This window comes from Chiloscyllium punctatum, chromosome 31 (genome assembly GCF_047496795.1).
Source record: "Chiloscyllium punctatum isolate Juve2018m chromosome 31, sChiPun1.3, whole genome shotgun sequence".
NCBI classification, from domain to species: Eukaryota; Metazoa; Chordata; class Chondrichthyes; order Orectolobiformes; family Hemiscylliidae; genus Chiloscyllium; species Chiloscyllium punctatum.
Genome location: NC_092769.1, coordinates 74,820,246 through 74,844,998, shown reverse-complemented (window position 1 = coordinate 74,844,998; position 24,753 = coordinate 74,820,246). Strand labels below are relative to the sequence as shown.

General features: G+C 52.9%; 1 protein-coding gene across 1 annotated transcript in view; it reads right to left on the bottom strand.

The window, feature by feature from the left end:
• LOC140457111 (calpain-1 catalytic subunit) overlaps positions 1–24,169 on the bottom strand; it is a 59,141-nt gene extending 34,972 nt beyond the window's left edge. Inside the window, exons 1-3 of the mRNA XM_072551121.1 lie at positions 24,029–24,169; positions 14,266–14,547; positions 9,219–9,288 (exon numbers count right to left, since the gene is read on the bottom strand). Coding sequence (XP_072407222.1) covers positions 9,219–9,288; positions 14,266–14,505 — 310 coding nt within the window. The 5' untranslated portion in view covers positions 14,506–14,547; positions 24,029–24,169. The remainder of the gene's footprint in view (positions 1–9,218; positions 9,289–14,265; positions 14,548–24,028) is intronic.
• Positions 24,170–24,753: the final 584 nt, after the last annotated feature.

Below are 24,753 nucleotides of genomic sequence, written 5' to 3'. Positions count from 1 at the left end.
CCCCACCCTAACCCTCGCCCTGACCCCACCCTAACCCTCCAGCCTTGTCACTGAGGAAAATTGTCAATCCTGGCCTTGGAATATACAGTCCAACTGTCGTACTTGCAGAATCGTTTACCGCGGCCTGAACATACTGGAGGGAACGTTCCAGAACCGGGGACCTGCCGCGAAGGTAAATGCTCCATTGAAATGAATGGGTTCACATCTATCTGCGGTTTCAGGTTTCCAGGGTAGGTCTTGGAACATATCCCCCATGGATAGGGGGAGGCGGGAGACTACTGTATCCAATGACCAAGCTCTCACTGCTCTCTGAGGGAAGAGAATCCCAATGACCCTCCAGAAAATAAATAGCCCTCACCTCCCTCTTCAAAGGGATGCCTCTTATTGTTAAACCCTGTCCTCTGTCTCCCTCGTGAGGGGAAAGAACCTCACAATATTTACCCCATTTCCCGCTCAGGATGGGACCTTACAATGCGGTCACCTCTCATTCTCTGACCCTCCACACACTCAATCTGCTCAACTGGTTTGAAAAAGCTAAGTCCTTTCAACCCCAGAATTGCTCAAGTGAACGTTCACAGCCCAGGTCCTGCCTCATGGAGCAAAACAGAAACTATATACAGACATGGTCTCACCCAGGCCCTGCCCAGCTGTAAAATCCCCCTTTCTGTTATATCCTGTTCCCCTGACAACGACCCCCAATCTCGCTCTCGCCTTCCCGATCACTTGCTGTGTCTGCAGACTAACATTCTCTTAGTCAAACAGCACAGAAACAGACCCTTCGGCCCAACCAGTCCGTGCCGACCCGCACCCCAAAGTGAACTAGTCCCCCCTGCCTGCTCCTGGCCCATATCCCTGCAAACCCTTTCCTTTCCATGTCCTTATCCAAATGTCTTTTAAAGATTGTAACGGTACCCACACCCATACATTGGGCGACACGGTGGCACAGTGGTTAGCACTGCTGCCTCACAGCGCCAGAGACCCGGGTTCAATTCCCGCCTCAGGCGACTGACTGTATGGAGTTTGCACGTTGTCCCCGTGTCTGCGTGGGTTTCCTCCGGGTGCTCCGGTTTCCTCCCACAGTCCAAAGATGTGCAGGTCAGGTGAATTGGCCATTCTAAATTGCCCCATAGTGTTAGGTAAGGGGTAAATGTAGGGGTATGGGTGGGTTGCGCTTCGGCGGGTCGGTGTGGACTTGTTGGGCCGAAGGGCCTGTTTCCATGCTGTAAGTAATCTAATCTAATGAACTCCCCCCCCCCCCCCCCCCCCCCCGGTATAAAAGCATTGTCCCTTGTGCCATTTTTTAAAACTTCTCTCCTCTCGCCTTTAAAATAGGCCCCCTAGTCGTGAAATCTCCCGTCCTCGGGGAAAACACACCTACCATTAACTCTATCTGTACCCTTCATTATTTTATAAACTTCTATCGGGTCACCTCTGAACCTTCAACACAGCAATGAAAAGAGTCCCAGCCTTATCCATCCTTCCTTTGGAACTCAAAACTTCCATTTCCGGGAACCTCCTGGTCAATCCGAGCCCTCTCCAGCTTGATAACTGGACACAGTCTCCTGTAACTGGACACAGTAGACCAGAAGAGATGCCACCAAAGACCTGACTAACCTGTAGGCGGCACGGTGGCACAGTGGTTAGCACTGCTGCCTCACAGCGCTAGAGACCCGGGTTCAATTCCCGACTCAGGCGACTGACTGTGTGGAGTTTGCACGTTCTCCCTGTGTCTGCGTGGGTTTCCTCCGGGTGCTCCGGTTTCCTCCCACAGTCCAAAGATGTGCAGGTCAGGGTGAATTGGCCATGCTAAATTGCCCGTAGTGTTAGGTAAGGGTATGGGTGGGTTGCGCTTCAGCGGGTCGGTGTGGACTTGTTGGACCGAAGGGCCTGTTTCCACACGGTAATGTAATCTAACCTAAACCTCATGTACGAAGATGTTCAATCCCTCTGTTCACACAGCGTTCTGCAATCTCTCCTTTTTTTTTAATTCCACATTTGTTTTCTGTATTGCATTTAAATGTCACCGCCTACTGTGTAGGGGTGTGAGCCAATGTCCTCAGTGCATTACCCGGGATCTTTGAATCACGGGTGTGCCCAGGGCAATGCCCCTCTCCCGGGCACACCCTGCCTATTTCGCCGCCAAATATTAAGCCAGTCCCTCTGTTACTGTCAAAGCTGTGGAGTGAGCACTGTGTCATCCACAGTGTCACAGGGGGAATTTCTTCTGTCCCGATGGGAGTCTATCTGTGGAATTCCTGGTCGCAGAGGCTGGGTCTTTCGGTATATTCAAGCCGGAGATGTAATTTTGAAGGGGGATTGAGCAAAGGCTTGAGGATGGTCAGGTCAGCCATGATCTCATTGACTGACTGAGGGCAGACTCGATGGGCTGAATGGCCCCGTGGCAGTGACCTCAGCTTGCTGCTCCCGTTGGAAGACCCGGAGGGGGGAGCTGCTGCCGATTCCTTTCCTGTAGTGTCCAGGACGTGGGAAGTTCAGCCATCGTTCGGGCTACAGTCCTGAGGCACAATGAGCTGTTCCTTGTGTTCACCATGTTCCCAAACATCCTGCCCAATGGCGGAGTCACTGCGTGTTCCAGGCAGAAGGAAACATTGACGCTGGAAACAAAGAGCCAGTGCTTCTTGGAAACAGTGATCACTCCTGGTTACTGAATAACCCACAGACGCAGTCAGGCGTGGAAACACCGATCTGGCTGTATTCTGTGGCCAAATATTTCCCACAGGTATGTGACTCTCCCACTGCACCTCTCACTCATATACACACACTGTCACACCCACCCGTCACACTCACTCAACTCACACTGTCATCGTCATGCACACACACTCAACTCACACACACACTCAACTCACACTGTCACTCACACAGTCACTCTCTCTCTCACACAGTCACTCACTCTCACACTCACACTCAACACACTGTCACTTACACAATCAACAAACTGTCCCACACACACACAACAGTCACGCGCACACACACTCAACACAATCACCTCACACTATCACACACACACTGTCACTCACTCTCTCTCACACTCAACACACTGTCACTCGCACACACATTCAACTCACACTGTCTCACACACAGTCACTTACTCAACACACTGTCACTCACATACACACTCAACACAGTCACACACACACACTCAACACAGTCACATACACACACTCAACTCACACACACAACTCACACTGTCACTCATACACACAACTCACACTGTCACTCGCACACACTCAACTCACACTGTCACGCACACTCACTCTCACACACTCAACACACTGTCACACACTCACTCTCTCTCACACACACTCAACGCACTGTCACTCACGCACACACAGTCACTCACTCTCACACACTGTCACTCACACATTCAACCCACTGTCACTCTCACACACACATCTCACACTGTCACTCGCACACACACTCAACTCACACTGTCACACACACAGTCACTTACTCTCTCTCTTACACTCAGTCACTCTCTCACACAGTCACTCACACACACTGTCACTCACACACACACTGTCACTCACTCTCTCACACACTCAACACACCGTCACACACACACACTCAGCACACTGTCACACACACACACACACACACACACTCAACTCACACTGTCACTCGCGCACACAACACATTGTCACTCACGCACACTCACTCACACACACTGTCATTCTCGCACACACTGTCACACACAGTCACTCACTCTCTCACGCACACTCAACACACTGTCACACACACAACTCACTGTCACTCGCACACACTCAACTCACACTGTCACTCACGCACACTCACTCACACACACTGTCATTCTCGCACACACTGTCACACACAGTCACTCACTCTCTCACGCACACTCAACACACTGTCACACACACAACTCACTGTCACTCGCACACACTCAACTCACACTGTCACTCACACACACAATTCACTGTCACTCGCACACACTCAACTTACATTGTCACTCACACACACACAGTCACTCACTCTCTCACACACACACTCAACACACTGACACACGCACATTCAACTCACACTGTCACACACACACTCAATTCACACTGTCACACAAACACACACCAACTCACACTGTCACTTGCACACACATTCAACTCACACTGTCACACGCGCACACACAACACACAGTCACTCACTCACACACACACATTCAACTCACACTGTCTCACACACACTCAACTCACTGTCACACAAACACACACACAAATCATACTGTCACTCACACACACATTCAACTCACACTGTCACACGCGCACACACAACTCACTGTCACACACAGTCACTCTCTCTCACACACACTCAACAGTCACTCACACACGCAACACACTATCACTCTCACACACACAACACAGTCGCACACACACACTCAACACAGTCGCACACACACACTCAACACAGTCACACACAGTCACTCAACGCACTGTCACTTGCACACACACACTCTACTCACACTGTCATATACACTCACTGTCACACACGCACACACACTCAACGCACTGTCACGCACACACACTCAACTCACACTGTCACACGCGCTCACACTCAATGCACCGTCTCTCACACGCACACTCAATGCACCGTCTCTCGCACACGCACTCAATGCACTGTCACTCGCGCGCACACACACACACACACTCAACTCACTGTCACTCACACACACACTCAACTGTCACTCTCGCGCACACACTCAACTCACTGTCACATTCATGTACACACACTCAACGCACTGTCACGCACACACAGCAACTCATACTGTCACGCACACACACTCAACGCACTGTCACACTCACAACTCACTGTCACTCACGTACTGTCACACACACACTCAACTCACACTGTCACACACACTCAACTCACACTCACACACACACTCAACTCACACTGTCACACACACTGTCACTCACACACACACACTCAACTCACACTGTCACTCACTCACACACAACACAACGCACTGTCACTCTCAAACACACTCAACTCAGTCACTCTCGCGCACACACTCAACTCACTGTCACATTCATGCACACACACTCAACGCACTGTCACTCACGCACACACACTCAACGCACTGTCACTCACGCACTCTCAACCCACTATCACGCTCGCACACTCAACTCACAATGTCGCTCTCGCACACTCAACTCACAATGTCACGCTCTCGCACACTCAACTCACAATGTCACGCGCTCGCACACTCAACTCACAATGTCACGCGCTCGCACACTCAACTCACAATGTCACTCGCGCGCACACTCAACTCACACTGTCACTCACGCACACACACTCAACGCGCCGTCACACACGCACACACACTCAACGCGCCGTCACACATGCACTGTCACACTCACACACACACTCAACACATTGTCACACACACACACTCAACTCACAGTCACACACACACACTCAACTCACACTGTCACATTCATACACGCACACACACAACTCTCTGTCACACTCATGCGCATGTTCTCACATATTTACACACACAGACATATTCAGATGCACACTGCAGATGCTGGAGTTTGGAGTCGTGGAGTGTGGTGCTGGAAAAGCACAGCTGGTCAGGCAGCATCCCGAGGAGCTGGAGAGTTTCTCAGCCCCCTCAGATGCTGCATTCCTGACGAACAGCTTATGCTCAAAACTTCGACTCTCCTGCCCCTCGGATGCTGCCTGGTCGGCAGTGCTTATCCAGTGCCACACTCTTCGATTAGGTACACGCACACCCACGCACACACACTCACACACTTGTCCACAGTCTGACACGTGTACACACTCTCACATTCCCACTCTCTCTCTGTCACTCTCCGTTACACTCTCATAGCATCACTCAAGTGGTGGAGGCTGGTACAATGACCGCATTTAAAAGGCATTTGGATGGGGATATGAATAGGAAGGGTTTAGAGGGATGTGGTCCAAATGCTGGCCATTGGGACTAGATTAATTTAGGATATCTGGTCGGCACAGATGAGTTGGACGGAAGGGTCTGTTTCTGTTCTGTACATCTCTGTGACAATGGAAAGCAGTGCATCCTGATACCACAGGGAGGGATCTAAAACACTGCTCACCAAAAGGACAATTTACCTCCCACAGAGACACACCCAACCTGTAGCCAGCTCAGATTACAATTCAGACCTGCGTCTGCATAATTTACAAATTCCTAACCTCAAACATCTCCACGTTATCTGGCTAAACCAACCTGTCTTGAAGTCTAAGAGAGAAATATTTGTTCAACAAAGGAGTAAAAGGGGTAGAGGGGCAAAGGCAGCTTTTATGGAATTGGGCCCCAGATCAGCCATGATCTCACTGACTGGTGGGACAGACTCAAGGGGCAGAATGGCCTACCCCTGTTCCGAGGTTTATATACCACCCATAACGGTGTCCAACCTCCCAAGCTTCGTCAGGAAAATATGACACTGAAAATGTATTATCAACAGGTGACAAAAAAAGCTGGAGGGGGGTTACAGAGATAGGGAGGGGGTGTAGGGGCCGGAGGGGGGTTACAGAGATAGGGAGGGGGTGTAGGGGCCGGAGGGGGTGACAGAGATAGGGAGGGGGTGTAGGGGCCGGAGGGGGTGTAGGGGCCGGAGGGGGTGTAGGGGCCGGAGGGGGGTTACAGAGATAGGGAGGGGGTGTCGGGGCCGGAGGGGGGTTACAGAGATAGGGAGGGGGTGTAGGGGCCGGAGGGGGTGACAGAGATAGGGAGGGGGTGTAGGGGCCGGAGGGGGTGTAGGGGCCGGAGGGGGGTTACAGAGATAGGGAGGGGGTGTAGGGGCCGGAGGGGGGTTACAGAGATAGGGAGGGGGTGTAGGGGCCGGAGGGGGGTTACAGAGATAGGGAGGGGGTGTAGGGGCCGGAGGGGGTGACAGAGATAGGGAGGGGGTGTAGGGACCAGAGGGGGGTGACAGAGATAGGGAGGGGGTGTAGGGGCTGGCGGGGGTTACAGAGATAGGGAGGGGGTGGAGGGGGTTATAAAGATAGGGAGGGGCTGTAGGGGCTGGAGGGTGTCTGCTGAATGTCGCTCCCTCCTTGAATGAACAGATGTTGTTTTGTAACATAAACGGTCCCATTCCTATGAAGCCCTCGCCCGTCCAACGCCCGCTTCCCAGAGGCTGGGCCCCGTCCTGACCCCAGCGTTGGGATTGCTGCCTGGTGAGTTTTCCGCTCTGGTTTAAGGGCAGTGAGTGAATCTTTGGGAAGGTGCTGCCTGCAGAGTGAATGATGCAGTGGGTTTGGCCGAGAGCCCTGAGTCTCTGACCTCCCAAAGTGTCAGCAGGAGGTGATTGTAAAATCCACAGAAACCCAGAGGGAGATATCAGAGACAGTACAGAAGCGAGCAGGAAACTCGGCAAATCAAAGGGAAAACCAGTCGGGGAAGTAGACTTGGTTCACTCCCAGGATGTGGGTCTACTGGCTAATCCCGTTAGCCACTGAGGAGAGTCATAGAATCATACAGCACAGAAACAGACCCTTCGGCCCAACTCGTCCATGCTGACCAGATATCCTAACCTAATCTAGTCCCACCTGCCAGCACTTGGCCCATATCCCCCCAAACCCTTCCTATTCATGTCCCCATCCAGATGCCTTTTAAATGCTGTAATTGTACCAGCCTCTACCACTTCCTCTGTCAGCTCATTCCACAAATACCACCCTCTGCGTGAAAAAGTTGCCCCTTAGGTCTCTTTTATATCTTTCCCCTCTCACCCTAAACCTATGCCCTCTCGTTCTGGACTCCCCCACCCCAGGGAAAAGACTTTGTCTATTTATCCTTTCCATGCCCCTCATAATTTTGTAAACCTCTATAAGGTCACCCCTCAGCCTCTGACGCTCCAGGGAAAACAGCCCCAGCCTGTTCAGCCTCTCCCTGTAGCTCAGATCCTCCAACCCTGGCAACATCCTTGTAAATCTTTTCTGAACCCTTTCACGTTTCACAACATCTTTCGGATAGGAAGGAGACCAGAATTGCACGCAATATTCCAACAGTGGCCTAACCAATGTCCTGTACAGCCGCAACATGACCTCCCAACTCCTGTACTCAATACTCTGACCAATGAAGGAAAGCATAGCAAAAGGCAGGTGTTGGGTTTTGGGGGAGAGACACCAGGGAGGATGTGAGAGAATATTTCAGCATGCAATGAGTGGCAATGACCGAAAGCATGCTAACTCCAAATCCTATATAACTGTTCACATTCTCACCCTCAGAATGGAACTGGGTAAAGGGCAACCGAGATCTTGTTGATTTGATGTATTACTGTCACACGTACCTCAGTACAGTGAAAAGATTTGTTCTGTGTGCAGTATAGGCAAATTGTAGCAAACAAAGTGCCTCAGGGTGATAGAACAGAGCGAGGAATACAATGTTATAGCTGTAGAGAAGGTGTACAGGGAGTGAGATCAATGTGAGAGTCCATTCAGCGGTCTAATAACAACAGGGAAGAAGCTGTTCGTGAACCTGTCAGTGCGTGTGTTTACGTGTTTATATCTTTTGGCCAACAGAAGAGGTTGGGGGAGGTTATAACCGGGGTGGGAGGGGTCTCTGACATCGGCTGCCTTCCTGAGGCAGTGGGAAGCGTAGATGGAGTTGGTGGTTGGAAGGTTGGGTTGTGTGATGGACTGGGCTGTGTTCACGGCTCCCTGTCGTTTCTCAGGGTCCTGGGCAGAGCAGCTGCCGTTTTGCATCTGGATAGAACGCTTTCTACGGTGCATCTGGAACAATTGGTTAGTCTTTACAGACATACCCAATTTCCTTCACAGAACTCTTTGGATCACTCTGCACAGTCTGTCTCTGTCTCTCTGGATTAGCCTTTTCCTGTGGCTCCTGAGAGGGTGAATTTGGGATCGAAACGTTCAGCTCGCTCAGCCATTTCTGAGGGCAATGAACAGTCAACCCCATCGACGTGTGTCTGGATTCATGTGTAGGCCAGACCAGGTAACGACAGCAGATTTCCCCTCCCCGCAGGGCATTACTGACCCAGACATGGGGGTTTTAACTCCATTGGAGGGCAGTTATGCAGGCACCAATACACTGGCTTCTTCCTTTTATAAACTCCAAGCTCACTTTATTAAAACCCTACTGCGGGAATACAACCCATATACCCCAGAAGCTTTGAGTTGTTAATGTAGTATCACTGATAGCGCACTACAGGCTAAATCAGATTGTATTGGAACTATGACCTTACCCAAACCTCCCTGACAAATGTCAGTGCGTGTCGCTCCATCCACGATGAACTGTGGGTTGGAACATATTTCCTGTGGATACATAAAGGCAGTTAGTTGTTGACACCTTTTAGAATCCCGATAGTTCAGAAAGAGGCCACTTGGCCCATTAAGTCCACTCTGCCCCTCTGAAGAGCATCCCACGCTAGTCCTGTAACCCTGCAATTCCCATGGCTAGCCTGCACATCCCTGGACACTATGGGGTCGTTTAGCACGGCCAATCCTCCCTAACCTGCACACCTCTGGGCACTATGGGGCAATTTCCCACGGCCAATCCACCCTAACCTGCACATCCCTGGACACTATGGGGTAGTTTAGCACGGCCAATCCTCCCTAACCTGCACACCTCTGGGCACTATGGGACAATTTAGCATGGTCAATCCACCCTAACCTGCACATCCTTGGGCACTATAGCATGGCCAATCCACCCTAACCTACACATCCTTGGACTCTGGGAGCAAACCAATGCAAGTCTCTGGGAGAACGTACACACTGCACACAATGGCCTGGGGCTGGAATCAAACCTGGATCCCTGGTGCAGTGAGGCAGCAGTGCTAACCAATGAGCCACCGTGCCACCCAGAACAATTGAGCTTAACTGTGCTCCAATCAAACCTTCAGTAGGGTATACCTGAGCCATTATTACCGTCAAGGTGACATCTATTGGCAGTGTCTGTTAATCTCACTGGGACACTCATGCTCACACTCCGAGACATCAGTACGAGAGCACTGTGTTTTTCCTGTAATAACAAGCAGCTGGAAGTTTGGGATCCCATTCCTACAGGGGGCGGAGGTGGTATTCCCCAGTCTGTGTGTGATCTTCCCAGTGAAATGTACACTGCACAGTGAGACAGTGACTGGGCTGAAAGAAGCAAACATGAAATACTGCTTCAGTTGGAAGGTGTGTTTGAAACCTCTGACAAGGAGGTGAAAGGGGAGTGTTACACCTTCTGTAATTGTGAAGGAGTGAGGAAGTGTTGGGAATGATGGAGGAGTCCTGATGGAACATTGTAACAAGGGTCCGTCCCATCTGGAGGAACCACACCTCCTGATCCAGCTGGGGCATTGAACAACCTCTCGGACTCAACTGGAAACTGCACAAACTCGAAGCATGGATTCGGACCTGAATCCCTCGAACAACGGCCCGTTCCTTCTGCCCTGTCAATTATCGGCTGCTCAGGTTCCATATCCTCATTATATACAGGGTCATTTTCACACTCACCGCCCCCGCTCACACTCACTGACCTGACCACTCACCGCCCCCGCGCACACTCACCGCCCCGCGCACACTCACCGCCCCGCGCACACTCACAGCCCCGCGCACACTCACCGACCTGACCACTCACCGCCCCCGCTCACACTCACTGACCTGACCACTCACCGCCCCCGCTCACACTCACTGACCTGACCACTCACCGCCCCCGCTCACACTCACTGACCTGACCACTCACCGCCCCCGCGCACACTCACCGCCCCGCGCACACTCACAGCCCCGCGCACACTCACCGACCTGACCACTCACCGCCCCCGCTCACACTCACTGACCTGACCACTCACCGCCCCCGCTCACACTCACTGACCTGACCACTCACCGCCCCCGCTCACACTCACTGACCTGACCACTCACCGCCCCCGCTCACACTCACCGCCCCCGCTCACACTCACTGACCTGACCACTCACCGCCCCCGCGCACACTCACAGCCCCGCGCACACTCACCGCCCCCGCTCACACTCACTGACCTGACCACTCACCGCCCCCGCTCACACTCACTGACCTGACCACTCACCGCCCCCGCTCACACTCACCGCCCCGCGCACATTCACCGACCTGACCACTCACCGCCCCCGCTCACACTCACTGACCTGACCACTCACCGCCCCCGCTCACACTCACCGCCCCCGCTCACACTCACTGACCTGACCACTCACCGCCCCCGCTCACACTCACCGCCCCCGCTCACACTCACTGACCTGACCACTCACCGCCCCCGCTCACACTCACCGACCTGACCACTCACCGCCCCCGCTCACACTCACTGACCTGACCACTCACCGCCCCCGCTCACACTCACTGACCTGACCACTCACCGCCCCCGCTCACACTCACCGCCCCGCGCACACTCACCGACCTGACCACTCACCGCCCCCGCTCACACTCACCGCCCCGCGCACACTCACCGACCTGACCACTCACCGCCCTGACCACACTCGTCGCCCTGCTCACACTCACCGACCCGCTCACACTCACTGACCTGACCACTCACCACCCCATTCACACTCACCGACCCGCTCACACTCACTGACCTGACCACTCACCGCCCCCGCTCACACTCACCGACCCGCTCACACTCACCGCCCCGCTCACACTCACCGACCTGACCAGCCACCGCCCCGCTCACACTCACCGACCCGCTCACACTCACCGACCTGACCACTCACCGCCCTGCTCACACTCACCGACCTGACCACTCACCGCCCTGCTCACACTCACCGACCTGACCACTCACCGCCCTGCTCACACTCACCAACCCGCTCACACTCACTGACCTGACCACTCACCGACCCGCTCACACTCACCGACCTGACCACTCACCGCCCCCGCTCACACTCACCGCCCTGCTCACACTCACCGACCCGCTCACACTCACCGCCCCGCTCACACTCACCGACCCGCTCACACTCACTGACCTGACCACTCACCGCCCCCGCTCACACTCACCGACCCGCTCACACTCACTGAACTGACCACTCACCGCCCCGTTCACACTCACCGTCCTGACCACACACTGCCCCGCTCATACTCACCGACCTGACCACACACTGCCCCGCTCACACTCACCAACCTGACCACTCACTGCCCCCGCTCACACTCACCGCCCCGCTCACACTCACCGATCTGACCACACACTGCCCCGCTCACACTCACCGACCTGACCACTCACTGCCCCCGCTCACACTCACCGATCTGACCACACACTGCCCCGCTCACACTCACCGACCTGACTACTCACTGCCCCCGCTCACACTCACTGCCCCGCTCACACTCACCGACCTGACCACACACTGCCCTGCTCACACTCACCACCCCGCTCACACTCACCGACCTGACCACACACTGCCCCGCTCACACTCACTGACCTGACCACACACTGCCCCCGCTCACACTCACCGACCCGCTCACACTCACTGACCTAACCACTCACCGCCCCGCTCACACTCACCGACCTGACCACACACTGTCCCGCTCACACTCACCGTCCCCGCTCACACTCACCATCCCCGCACACACTCACCGACCTGACCACTCACCGCCCCGCTCACACTCACTGACCTGACTACTCACCGCCCCGCTCACACTCACCGCCCTGCTCACACTCACCGCCCCGCTCACACCCACTGACCTGACCACTCACCGCCCCGCTCACACCCACCGACCTGACCACTCACCGACCCACTCACACTCAACAACCTGACCACTCACGACCTGCTCACACTCACCGACCTGACCACTCACTGCCCCCGCTCACACTCACCAACCTGCTCACACTCACTGACCTGACTACTCACTGCCCCCGCTCACACTCACTGACCTGACCACTCACCGCCCCACTCACACTCACCGACCTGACCACACACTGCCCCGCTCACACTCACCAACCCGCTCACACTCACTGACCTGACCACTCACCGCCCCGCTCACACTCACTGAGCTGATCACTCACCGCCCCGTTCCCACTCACCGATCTGACCACACACTGCCCCGCTCACACTCACCGACCTCACTACTCACCGCCCCGCTCACACTACTGACCTGACCATTCACCACCCCGCTCACACTCACCGCCCTACTCACACTCACCGACCTGACCACACACCGCCCCGCTCACACTCACTGACCTGACCATTCACCGCCCCGCTCACACTTACCGACCTGCTCACACTCACCGACCTGACCACACACCGCCCCGCTCACACTCACTAACCTGACCATTCACCGCCCCACTCACACTCACCGACCTGCTTACACTCACCACCCTGCTCACACCCACTGACCTGACCACTCACTGCCCTGCTCACACTCACTGACCTGACCACTCACCGACCCGCTCACACTCACCGACCCGACCACTCACCGCCCCGCTCACACTCACCGCCCTGCTCACTCACCACCCTGCTCACACCCACTGACCTGACCACTCACTGCCCTGCTCACACTCACTGACCTGACCACTCACCGACCCGCTCACACTCACCGACCCGACCACTCACCGCCCCGCTCACACTCACCGCCCCGCTCACACTCACTGACCTGACCACTCACCGCCCCACTCACAGTCACCGCCCCGCTCACACTCACCGACCTGACCACTCACCGCCCCGCTCACACTCACCGACCTGACCACACACCGCCCCGCTCACACACCCCCCGCTCACACTCACTGACCTGACCACTCACCGACCCGCTCACACTCACCGACCCGACCACTCACCGCCCCGCTCACACTCACCGCCCTGCTCACTCACCACCCTGCTCACACCCACTGACCTGACCACTCACTGCCCTGCTCACACTCACTGACCTGACCACTCACCGACCCGCTCACACTCACCGACCCGACCACTCACCGCCCCGCTCACACTCACCGCCCCCGCTCACACTCACTGACCTGACCACTCACCGCCCCGCTCACACTCACCGCCCCGCTCACACTCACCGACCTGACCACACACCGCCCCGCTCACACACCCCCCGCTCACACTCACTGACCTGACCACTCACTGCCCCGCACTCACTCTCTACCCTGCTCACACTCACTGCCTGGCACACACTCACCGCCCCGCTCACACTCACTGACCTGACCACAATCATCATCCCGCTCACACTCACTGACCCGCTCACACTCACCGCCCTGACCACTCACCGCCCCGCTCACACTCATCGCCCTGATCACTCACCGCCCCGCTCACACTCACCGCCCCGCTCACACTCACCGCCCCGCTCACACTCACCTTTGGCCTTTTCCAGCAGATGCCATGTGTTTTGGAGGAGTGCGGACCCAGCTCTTTATACCCAATACTGGTGGAGCCTGCAGGGAAATGCGGATCGTCGAACAGACCCCCTCGGCCGAGGTAATCATCACGGAGCCTCTCGTAATCCTGCCCCAGGTATTTGAAGGCCTGGTCGTGTCTGCCTGCCCCGAGCTGTTTCTGCCTCTGTTTGTAAACTCTCCCTGCGAACCCTGAGTGCATCCTCACATCAGCTCAGTCTGCAGCCTGCACGTGGATAAACACCTACACAAGGAAGACAGCAAGAGGCAGAACCCAGTCAGAACTCTGAAACAAGACACCAGTATTTACAAACCTCAAGTCTGGGAGATCTATACCTCAGATATAGGCCCTTCAAGCAATCGAATCTGCGCTCGTGAAAATCAACCACTAAACTACATACAGGCCGCACACTGGCTCACCGTGCTGCCCCAGACCCAGCCAGCAATCCAGGTCCTCCCAGCCCCCGTCCCTCGACAGAGCATCCCGCCCTATTCCCATAGCCCCGCATTTCCCATGAATCACTCACCCACCTTGCACATCTCCAGATACTATGGGACAATTTCCCACGGCCAATCCACCCTAACCTGCACATCCCTGGACACTATGGGACAATTTCCCACGGCCAATCCACCCTAACCTGCACATCCCTGGACACTATGGGACAATTTCCCATGGTCAATCCACCCTAACCTGTACATCCCTGGACACTATGGGACAATTTCCCGTGGCCAATCCACCCTAACCTGCACATCCCTGGACACTATGGGACAATTTCCCGTGGCCAATCCACCCTAACCTGCACATCCCTGGACACTATGGGACAATTTCCCGTGGCCAATCCACCCTAACCTGCACATCCCTGGACACTATGGGACAATTTCCCGTGGCCAATCCACCCTAACCTGCACATCCCTGGACACTATGGGACAATTTCCCACAGCCAATCCACCCTAACCTGTACATCCCTGGGCACTATGGGACAATTTCCCACGGCCAATCCACCCTGACCTGCACATCTTTGGACTGTGGGAGGAAACCGGAGCACCCGGAGGAAACCCACGCAGACACGGGGAGAATGTGCAAACTCCACACAGACAGTCACCCGAGGGTGGGATCGAACCCGGGTCCCTGGCGCCGGGAGGCAGCAGTGCTAACCACTGAGCCACCGTGCCAATGGCCTTGTTACAAGGAGATCAAACCAGGGAGAACTTCACAATCAGGGATAACTGAGCTGTTTAGGCGGGAAAGATGGTCTGGGCACAACTATTCATAGGCGAAATAAAGACAACTGTGAGAGTGATCCAGGATTGGATGATGTTGAGTCCTTTGGGTAGCATTAAAGCAGTGCAGGTAATACAACATTGGCCAGAGTGATGGACAGACCCCAAAAACAGTCATGGCTCTGTGTGAAAGGCTAGAAACCAACAAATAACAGGAGCGTGTAAAAGAGAGTCAAGCAACAACTGTGGGCGACTTTAGTCTTCATGTTGACTGGGGGAATCAAATTGGAAAGGGTAGCCATGACAATAATTCATTTGGGATCATTTTCATCTGGGAAACTGTCGTGGAACCAATCAGGGAACAGGCCATCTTGGATCTAGTGTGTCACGAGGCAGGTTCTTCATGTGTTCTCCCGGCTATGGGAAGGGTGTTGTGAAACTTGAAAGGGTGCAGAAAAGATTTACAAGGATGTTGCCAGGGTTGGAGGGTTTGAGCTACAGGGGGAGGCTGAACAGGCTGGGGCTGTTTTCCCTGGAGCGTCAGAGGCTGAGGGGTGACCTTATAGGGGTTTATAATGATAGGGCATGGATAGGGTAAATAGACAAGGTCTTTTCTCCAGGGTTGGGAGTCCAAAACTAGAGGGCATAGGTTTAAGATGAGAGGGGAAAAATTTAAAAGGGACCTGAGGGATAACCTTTTTCATGCAGAGGGTGGTGCGTGTATGGAATGAGCTGCCAGAGGAAGTGGTGGAGGCTGGTACAATTGCAACATTTAACAGCATCTGGATTACAAAGGATTTAGAGGGATATGGGCCAAATGCTGGAAAATAGGTCTAGATTAATTAAGGATTGACATGGACGAGTTGGACCGAAAGGTCTGTTTCCGTGCTGTACATCTCTATGACTCTAAATGACCTCTGAGTTTAAAAAAAAATCACATTGGAAGTAGTGATCATAACATGATCATATTCAATATTCAGTTTGAGAGTGAGAAGATTGAGTCTGAACAAGTGTTTAACTTAAATAAAGGGAGTTGCAATGAAATGAGAAATTGAGTTAGCTGATGTAGATAGAGGAGCAGAAAAGCAGTGTGCACACAGTGGCAGATATTTAAGAAGGTAATTTGTGACACTCCAGCAGTAAGGAGGAAAGACTCAAAGGAGGGTATCAAGAAAATGCACATAAAGGAGGTAAAAGTCAGTGATAGCCCCAAAGACTGAGATTAATTAAGAATCCAACAAAGAAAGGTAATAAAGACAGAAAATATACTTCAAGGGCAAACTGGCAAGGAACATAAAACCTGACAGTAAGAGCTGCTGTAACTAAATAAAATGGGAAGAGAGGTCAAAGTGAACACATCCCCTTCGAAAATGAATCCGGGGAGATGCTTTTGGGGAACAAGGAAATGGCAGAGCAGTTCAACTAGTATTTTGTGTCAGACTTTATGGTGGAAAATACTTCAAAACACTCCATTAATACTAAAGAATACAGGGGAGGCACAAAGTGCCCTCACCACCACTAGAGAAGTAGGATGAGAGAGATGCAAGGCAGCTAAGTCCCTGCCTCTGATGGTTCTTATCCTCGGATCCTCAAAGAGGAAGCTAGAGAGAAAATAGATGCATTGGTTATAACTTTCCAAAAATCCTTGGATTCTGGATCGGAAAACTGCCAATGTGACACCCTATTCAAAAAGGGAAGGAGGCAAAAAGCATGTAACTAAGACCAACTGGCCAAACATTTATTGTTGGGAAAGTATTGGAATCAATTATTTAGGAAGTGATAGCAGGAACATTTGGAAAATCACCACCTGATCGAGCAGTGTCATGAAAGGGAAATCCTAGCTGACTAACGTCTTCGAGATTTTCAAGGAAGTTTCAACCAGAGGCGATCCAGTCAGTGTGGACTTCCAGAAGGTGTTTGAGAAAGTGCATCGCAAAAGGTTAAGTCACAAGAGCCTGCAGTGTTGGAGGTGGGTTACTGGCCTGGATAGGGAATTGGCCGGGTGGGGATAAGGGATCTTTTTCGGATTGGTGACCCGTGACCAATGGACTCCACAGGGATCACTGCTGGGATTGCAACTGTTTCCAATAGATATTACCATCATTTCCCATTAGATATTACCCTGGTTTCCCATTAGATATTATCATCGTTTTCCATTGGGCATTACCATGGTTTCCTACTGGATGTTATAATTGTTTACAATATATATTACCATTGTTTACAATCTATATGACCATTGTCTATGATATATATTAATGACTTGGGGGAAGGAAGTGAATGTACTGTCGCCAAATTTGCAGACTAATTGGGAACGCAGATTGTGGGAGGGATACAAACAGTTTATTGGGAGATATTGATAGGTGAAGTGGGTAAAAAGTTGGCAAATAGAGTATAATGTGTGAAAATGTGAAGTTCATTTTGGAAGGGAGAACAAGAGAATAGTGTTATTGAAATGGAGAGAAACTGCAGAAAGCTGCAGTACAAAGGGACAAAGGTTATGCACAAAGCAGAGAAAGCTAGTACCCAGGGGCAACAGGTAATCAGGAAGGGTCGTGGAATGTGGCCCCTTATTTCAAGGGGGTTAAAGGTTAAGAACAAGGAAGCCTTATGGGAACTGGACCAGGTGCTGCGGAGACCACAGCTGGAGCACTATGAGCAGCTTTGGTCCCGGATTTAAGGAAAGATATCATTTTACTGCAGTCAGTTCAGAGAGGGGGCTCACCAAAACGATGCCCCGTATGGAGGGACAGTGGTTAAACAGGTTGGGACTCTACTCCCTGAAGTTTCAAGGCATGAGGGGTGATCGCATTAAAACATGCAGAAGTCCTCAGGGGCTTGGCAGGGTAAATGCTGACAGGATGTTACCACAACAAAGAGGCACGGAGAAAAGGGGCCAAATGGCTATTCGTGTCCTTACGGACTTATAAGAGAGGAGACCTATCGACCTCTCTGTGACAATGAGACTTTATCTTTACCGAACGGTTCAGCCTATGTCCTGAGACTATGACCTTGGTTTCAGACACCACCATCATCAGAAACGTCTCTCCTGCATCTACCCAGTCGAGGCCTGTTCCATTTTTACGGATTTCGGGGAGATTCCACTCATCCTTCTGAACTCCAGAAAACAATGTTAACTGACAGTCACTCACTCTGTAACCGTACAGAGTCAGGGTTTATTCAGCAGCGTAAGGGTCACTCACTGTGTAACCGTACAGAGTCAGGGTTTATTCAGCAGGGTAAGGGTCACTCACTGTGTAACCGTACAGAGTCAGGGTTTATTCAGCAGGGTAAGGGTCACTCACTGTGTAACCGTACAGAGTCAGGGTTTATTCAGCAGGGTAAGGGTCACTCACTGTGTAACCGTACAGAGTCAGTGTTTATTCAGCAGGGTAAGGGTCACTCACTGTGTAACCGTACAGAGTCAGGGTTTATTCAGCAGGGTAAGGGTCACTCACTGTGTAATCGTACAGAGTCAGTGTTTATTCAGCAGGGTAAGGGTCACTCACTGTGTAATCGTACAGAGTCAGTGTTTATTCAGCAGGGTAAGGGTCACTCACTGTGTAACCGTACAGAGTCAGTGTTTATTCAGCAGGGTAAGGGTCACTCACTGTGTAACTGTACAGAGTCAGGGTTTATTCAGCAGGGTAAGGGTCACTCACTCTGTAACCGTACTGAGTCAGGGTTTATTCAGCAGGGTAAGGGTCACTCACTGTGTAACCGTACAGAGTCAGGGTTTATTCAGCAGGGTAAGGGTCACTCACTGTGTAACTGTACAGAGTCAGGGTTTATTCAGCAGGGTAAGGGTCACTCACTGTGTAACCGTACAGAGTCAGGGTTTATTCAGCAGGGTAAGGGTCACTCACTGTGTAACTGTACAGAGTCAGTGTTTATTCAGCAGGGTAAGGGTCACTCACTGTGTAACCGTACAGAGTCAGGGTTTATTCAGCAGGGTAAGGGTCACTCACTGTGTAACTGTACAGAGTCAGGGTTTATTCAGCAGGGTAAGAGTCACTCGCTGTGTAACCGTACAGAGTCAGTGTTTATTCAGCAGGGTAAGGGTCACTCGCTGTGTAACCGTACAGAGTCAGGGTTTATTCAGCAGGGTAAGGGTCACTCACTGTGTAACTGTACAGAGTCAGGGTTTATTCAGCAGGGTAAGGGTCACTCACTGTGTAACCGTACAGAGTCAGGGTTTATTCAGCAGGGTAAGGGTCACTCACTGTGTAACCGTACAGAGTCAGGGTTTATTCAGCACAGTAAGGGTCACTCACTGTCTGCTTTACAGTTTGAAGTGAACATTGCAACGTTGTGCAATGTCAGCAGCTGAAACCTCCTTGTGTAACCCCTTCGTCCTGTGTAACAGCTCAGCCTGGTGCAACCCCATCTGGTTTCAGGAACAAGACTGCCTTGTATGCCCTGGAGTTCCACAGGGTTCACCCGTCAACACCATCCTGTGCTGGGGCCATACCATTGGGACTGTGGTAGTTACAGGGCCGGAGGGTACACGGATATCTCCGGTTGAACTCAGTGAGGCGTGATGATTGTGCATTGTGAGAGGTGCAGGAGATTGCTAATGATGAGAGTGTGTCAGTGTAGCCGGAGTCACAGAACACTGGGCTGGAGGCAACTGGAAGGTAATGGGGTGCTATTCTTTATTACAGGAGGACTTGACCATCAAAGGAAGGATGCAATTCGGGCTTTGGTGAGACCGCACCTCGAGTGTGCAGTTCTGATTTCAGAACAATATCGATACCTTGGAGGGAAACAAAAAGTGCTGGAGATCTGAGCGGGTCAGGGCTGCATCCTTGGACAGAGAGCAAGATCACGTTTCGAGTCTAGATGACTCTTCATCAGAGCTCCGATGAGGAGCCATCTGGATTGGAAACGTTGGCTTGTTCTCCTTCCATGGATGCTGCCTGACCCACTGGGATCTCCAGCACTTTTTGTTTTCAGTCTGGATTTCCAGCATCCGCAGTGATTTAATCGTGGAAAGACACTGGACGGGCTTTACTCGTACAATACCTGGAATGAGCAGCAACCTTTGGGGAACAGGTAGGGCAGACCGGGCCTGTTTTGACTGGAGTCTAGCGGGGTGAGGGATGACCTGACTGAAGGATACAAGACCCCGAGTGAAGCCAAAAGAACAGCAGATGCTGTAAATCAGAAACAGAAATCGCTGGAAAAGCTCAGTAGGGCCGATAATCATCCATGCAAAGAAACCAGTTAACATTTCGGAGCAACAGACCTTTCGGCGACATGTGTTCTGAGAAAAGGTCATCTCGACCCAGAATGTTAATTCTGAGTCCAGAGATAGACAGAAAACCAGCTGGGCAAAGAGAGGAGTGGTTTACAGTTATCCTGGGGGTGGGGGTGTGGATAGCCACTAATGGGGACCATTCATAGCTGACAATGGGGTGCCTCGAGACAAGGACAGTGCAACGTGCACCGTACCGTTTACCAGAGTGTAACTGCAGTGTGTTCCTGTTGTACAAACTAACCACCTGCAGCTCCGACACCGCTGGTAGGATTCACCAAGAGGTTCCAGATGAGGTTCAACCTGTTACTCGTTGGGCTGTTTCTAAGTTGGCACTGCTGCGGTTCCCAGACCAGAGTGAAGCACACTTTCACAAAGTGGTTTGTGTCAATCCACACGCACAGGGTGGAGAGATCAGCATTGACACAGCACACACACCCAGACAGACAGTCAGACAGACAGACACACACACACACACACACACACCAGCATTAACGATAACCAAGAAAAAGTGCAAAATCCCAAAATTATCAGCTGATAGTGCATACCAGGGGTGTACAGGTTTGTGACTGAGTCACTGATCTCCATCAAAACAGGCCAATGACTACATCCCAATGGTATCATCCCTGGTATCATCCCTAATATCATGGAGGGGGAGGGAGGGGGGGGGGATGGGATGAATCAGTATTTACAAAGGATTCTGTGGGGGTGTTTGTCAGTATTTACAGGGGATACCCGGTGTGTCAGTATTTACAGGAGGTCTATGGGGGAAGGAGGAATATGTCAGTGTTTACAAGGGTCCTGGGGTGGGGTGGGGAAGTGTGTACGTATTTACTGGGGGGGGGGTGTCCCTGTGGGGAGGGGAAGTGTCAGTATTTGCAGGGACTCCCTGGGGGGTGATGGGAGTGTGTCAGTATTTACAAGGGGTCCCCGGGGGTGCGTGAAGTGTTAGTGTTAGTATTTACAGGGGGTCCCAGGGAGGAGGGGGGAGTGTGTCAGTATTTACAGGGATTCCCCTCTGTTAGCATCTCTCCCTCTCTCTCCTTCTCCCTCTGTTCCACTGTCTCTCTCTCTCTTTCTTCCCCTCCCTCCCTCTGTTTTTTTCTCTCTCTCTCTCTCCTGTTACAATTTCTATCTTTCTTTTCCTCTGTTACAATCTCTCTCCTTCTGTTACAATCTCTCTCTCTCTCCCTGTGTTAGTTTCTCTCTCCCTCCCTCTGTTAGTCTCTCTCTCCCCCTCCCTCTGTTACCTTCTCTCTCTCTCCCTCTCTCTCTCTCTCCCTCCCTCTGTTACAGTCTCTCTCCCTCCCTCTCGCTCTGTTACAGTCTCTCTCTCGCATTCCCTTCTCCCTCTGTTAGTCTCTCTCTCTCCCACCCTCTGTTACAATCTCTCTCTCTCTCGCATTCCCTTCTCCCTCTGTTACAATCTCTCTCTCTCTCCCTGTTAGTCTCTCTCTTTCTCTCTCTGTCCCCTTCCTGTTACAGTCTCTCTCTCTCTCCCCCTCCCTGTTACAGTCTCTCTCTCTCTCTGTCCCCTTCCTGTTACAGTCTCTCTCTCTCTCTGTCCCCTTCCTGTTACAGTCTCTCTCTCTCTCCCCCTCCCTGTTACAGTCTCTCTCTCTCTGTCCCCTTCCTGTTACAGTCTCTCTCTCTCTCCCCCTCCCTGTTACAGTCTCTCTCTCTCTCCCCCTCCCTGTTACAGTCTCTCTCTCTCTCTCTCTCCCTCCCTGTTACAGTCTCTCTCTCTCTCCCCCTTCCTCTTACAATCTCTCTCTCTCTCTCCCCCTCCCTGTTACAATCTCTCTCTCTCCCCCTCCCTGTAACAGTCTCTCTCTCTCTCTCTCCCCCTTCCTGTTACAATCTCTCTCTCTCTCCCCCTCCCTGTAACAGTCTCTCTCTCTCTCTCCCCCTTCCTCTTACAATCTCTCTCTCTCTCTCCCCCTCCCTGTAACAGTCTCTCTCTCTCTCCCCCTTCCTGTTACAATCTCTCTCTCTCCCCCTCCCTGTTACAATCTCTCTCTCTCCCCCTCCCTGTAACAGTCTCTCTCTCTCTCTCTCCCCCTCCCTGTTACAATCTCTCTCTCTCTCCCCCTCCCTGTAACAGTCTCTCTCTCTCTCTCCCCCTTCCTGTTACAATCTCTCTCTCTCTCTCCCCCTTCCTGTTACAATCTCTCTCTCTCTCCCCCTCCCTGTAACAGTCTCTCTCTCTCTCCCCCCCCTCCCTGTTACAGTCTCTCTCTCTCTCCCCCCCTCCCTGTAACAGTCTCTCTCTCTCTCTCCCCCCCTCCCTGTTACAGTCTCTCTCTCTCTCCCCCCCTCCCTGTAACAGTCTCTCTCTCTCTCTCCCCCCCTCCCTGTAACAGTCTCTCTCTCTCTCCCCCTCCCTGTTACAGTCTCTCTCTCTCTGTCCCCTTCCTGTTACAGTCTCTCTCTCTCTCCCCCTCCCTGTTACAGTCTCTCTCTCTCTCCCCCTCCCTGTTACAGTCTCTCTCTCTCTCTCTCTCCCTCCCTGTTACAGTCTCTCTCTCTCTCCCCCTTCCTCTTACAATCTCTCTCTCTCTCTCCCCCTCCCTGTAACAGTCTCTCTCTCTCTCCCCCTTCCTGTTACAATCTCTCTCTCTCCCCCTCCCTGTTACAATCTCTCTCTCTCCCCCTCCCTGTAACAGTCTCTCTCTCTCTCTCTCCCCCTTCCTGTTACAATCTCTCTCTCTCTCCCCCTCCCTGTAACAGTCTCTCTCTCTCTCTCCCCCTTCCTCTTACAATCTCTCTCTCTCTCTCCCCCTCCCTGTAACAGTCTCTCTCTCTCTCCCCCTTCCTGTTACAATCTCTCTCTCTCCCCCTCCCTGTTACAATCTCTCTCTCTCCCCCTCCCTGTAACAGTCTCTCTCTCTCTCTCTCCCCCTTCCTGTTACAATCTCTCTCTCTCTCCCCCTCCCTGTAACAGTCTCTCTCTCTCTCTCCCCCTTCCTGTTACAATCTCTCTCTCTCTCTCCCCCTTCCTGTTACAATCTCTCTCTCTCTCCCCCTCCCTGTAACAGTCTCTCTCTCTCTCCCCCCCCTCCCTGTTACAGTCTCTCTCTCTCTCCCCCCCTCCCTGTAACAGTCTCTCTCTCTCTCTCCCCCCCTCCCTGTTACAGTCTCTCTCTCTCTCCCCCCCTCCCTGTAACAGTCTCTCTCTCTCTCTCCCCCCCTCCCTGTAACAGTCTCTCTCTCTCTCCCCCTCCCGCTGCTGCTGCTCCATCTCACTTACCGACTCGGCCAGCACCCCCACTCTCCCCGCACCGATCTCTCTCTCTCTCTCGGTTTGCACACACCCGGAGCGCGCCTCCGCCACTCCCAGGCGCGGCGGGCACGCGCACAGCGCAATGCACCGCGCGCGTTCCCGACGGGGTCCCGCTCAGGACTGGTCCTGTCCATGTGCCAGGGAACACAGAGAGGACACCACCCCCTGGTGCCATCTGTACCTCCCCCTCTGCCCGCCCATTAGGTACAAACCTGTCTTTGGTTAATAATTATTGATCCTGGCACATTGGCAAGGCTTGGTTTTTATTTAACCCATTTCAACCTCAATGCCCTCTGGCATATTAGCACCTCCTCACCGTCCAAGGGTCAGTGCTGAGGGAGTGGGCACTGTCAGAGGGTCAGTGCTGAGGGAGTGGGCACTGTCGGAGGGTCAGTGCTGAGGGAGTGGGCACTGTCGGAGGGACAGTGCTGAGGGAGTGGGCACTGTCAGAGGGTCAGTGCTGAGGGAGTGGGCACTGTCGGAGGGTCAGTGCTGAGGGAGTGGGCACTGTCGGAGGGTCAGTGCTGAGGGAGTGGGCACTGTCGGAGGGACAGTGCTGAGGGAGTGCCGCACTGTCGGATGGTCAGTGCTGAGAGAGTGGGCACTGTCAGAGGGTCAGTGCTAAGGGAGTGGGCACTGTCGGAGGGTCAGAGCTGAGGGAGTGGGCGCTGTCGGAGGGTCAGAGCTGAGGG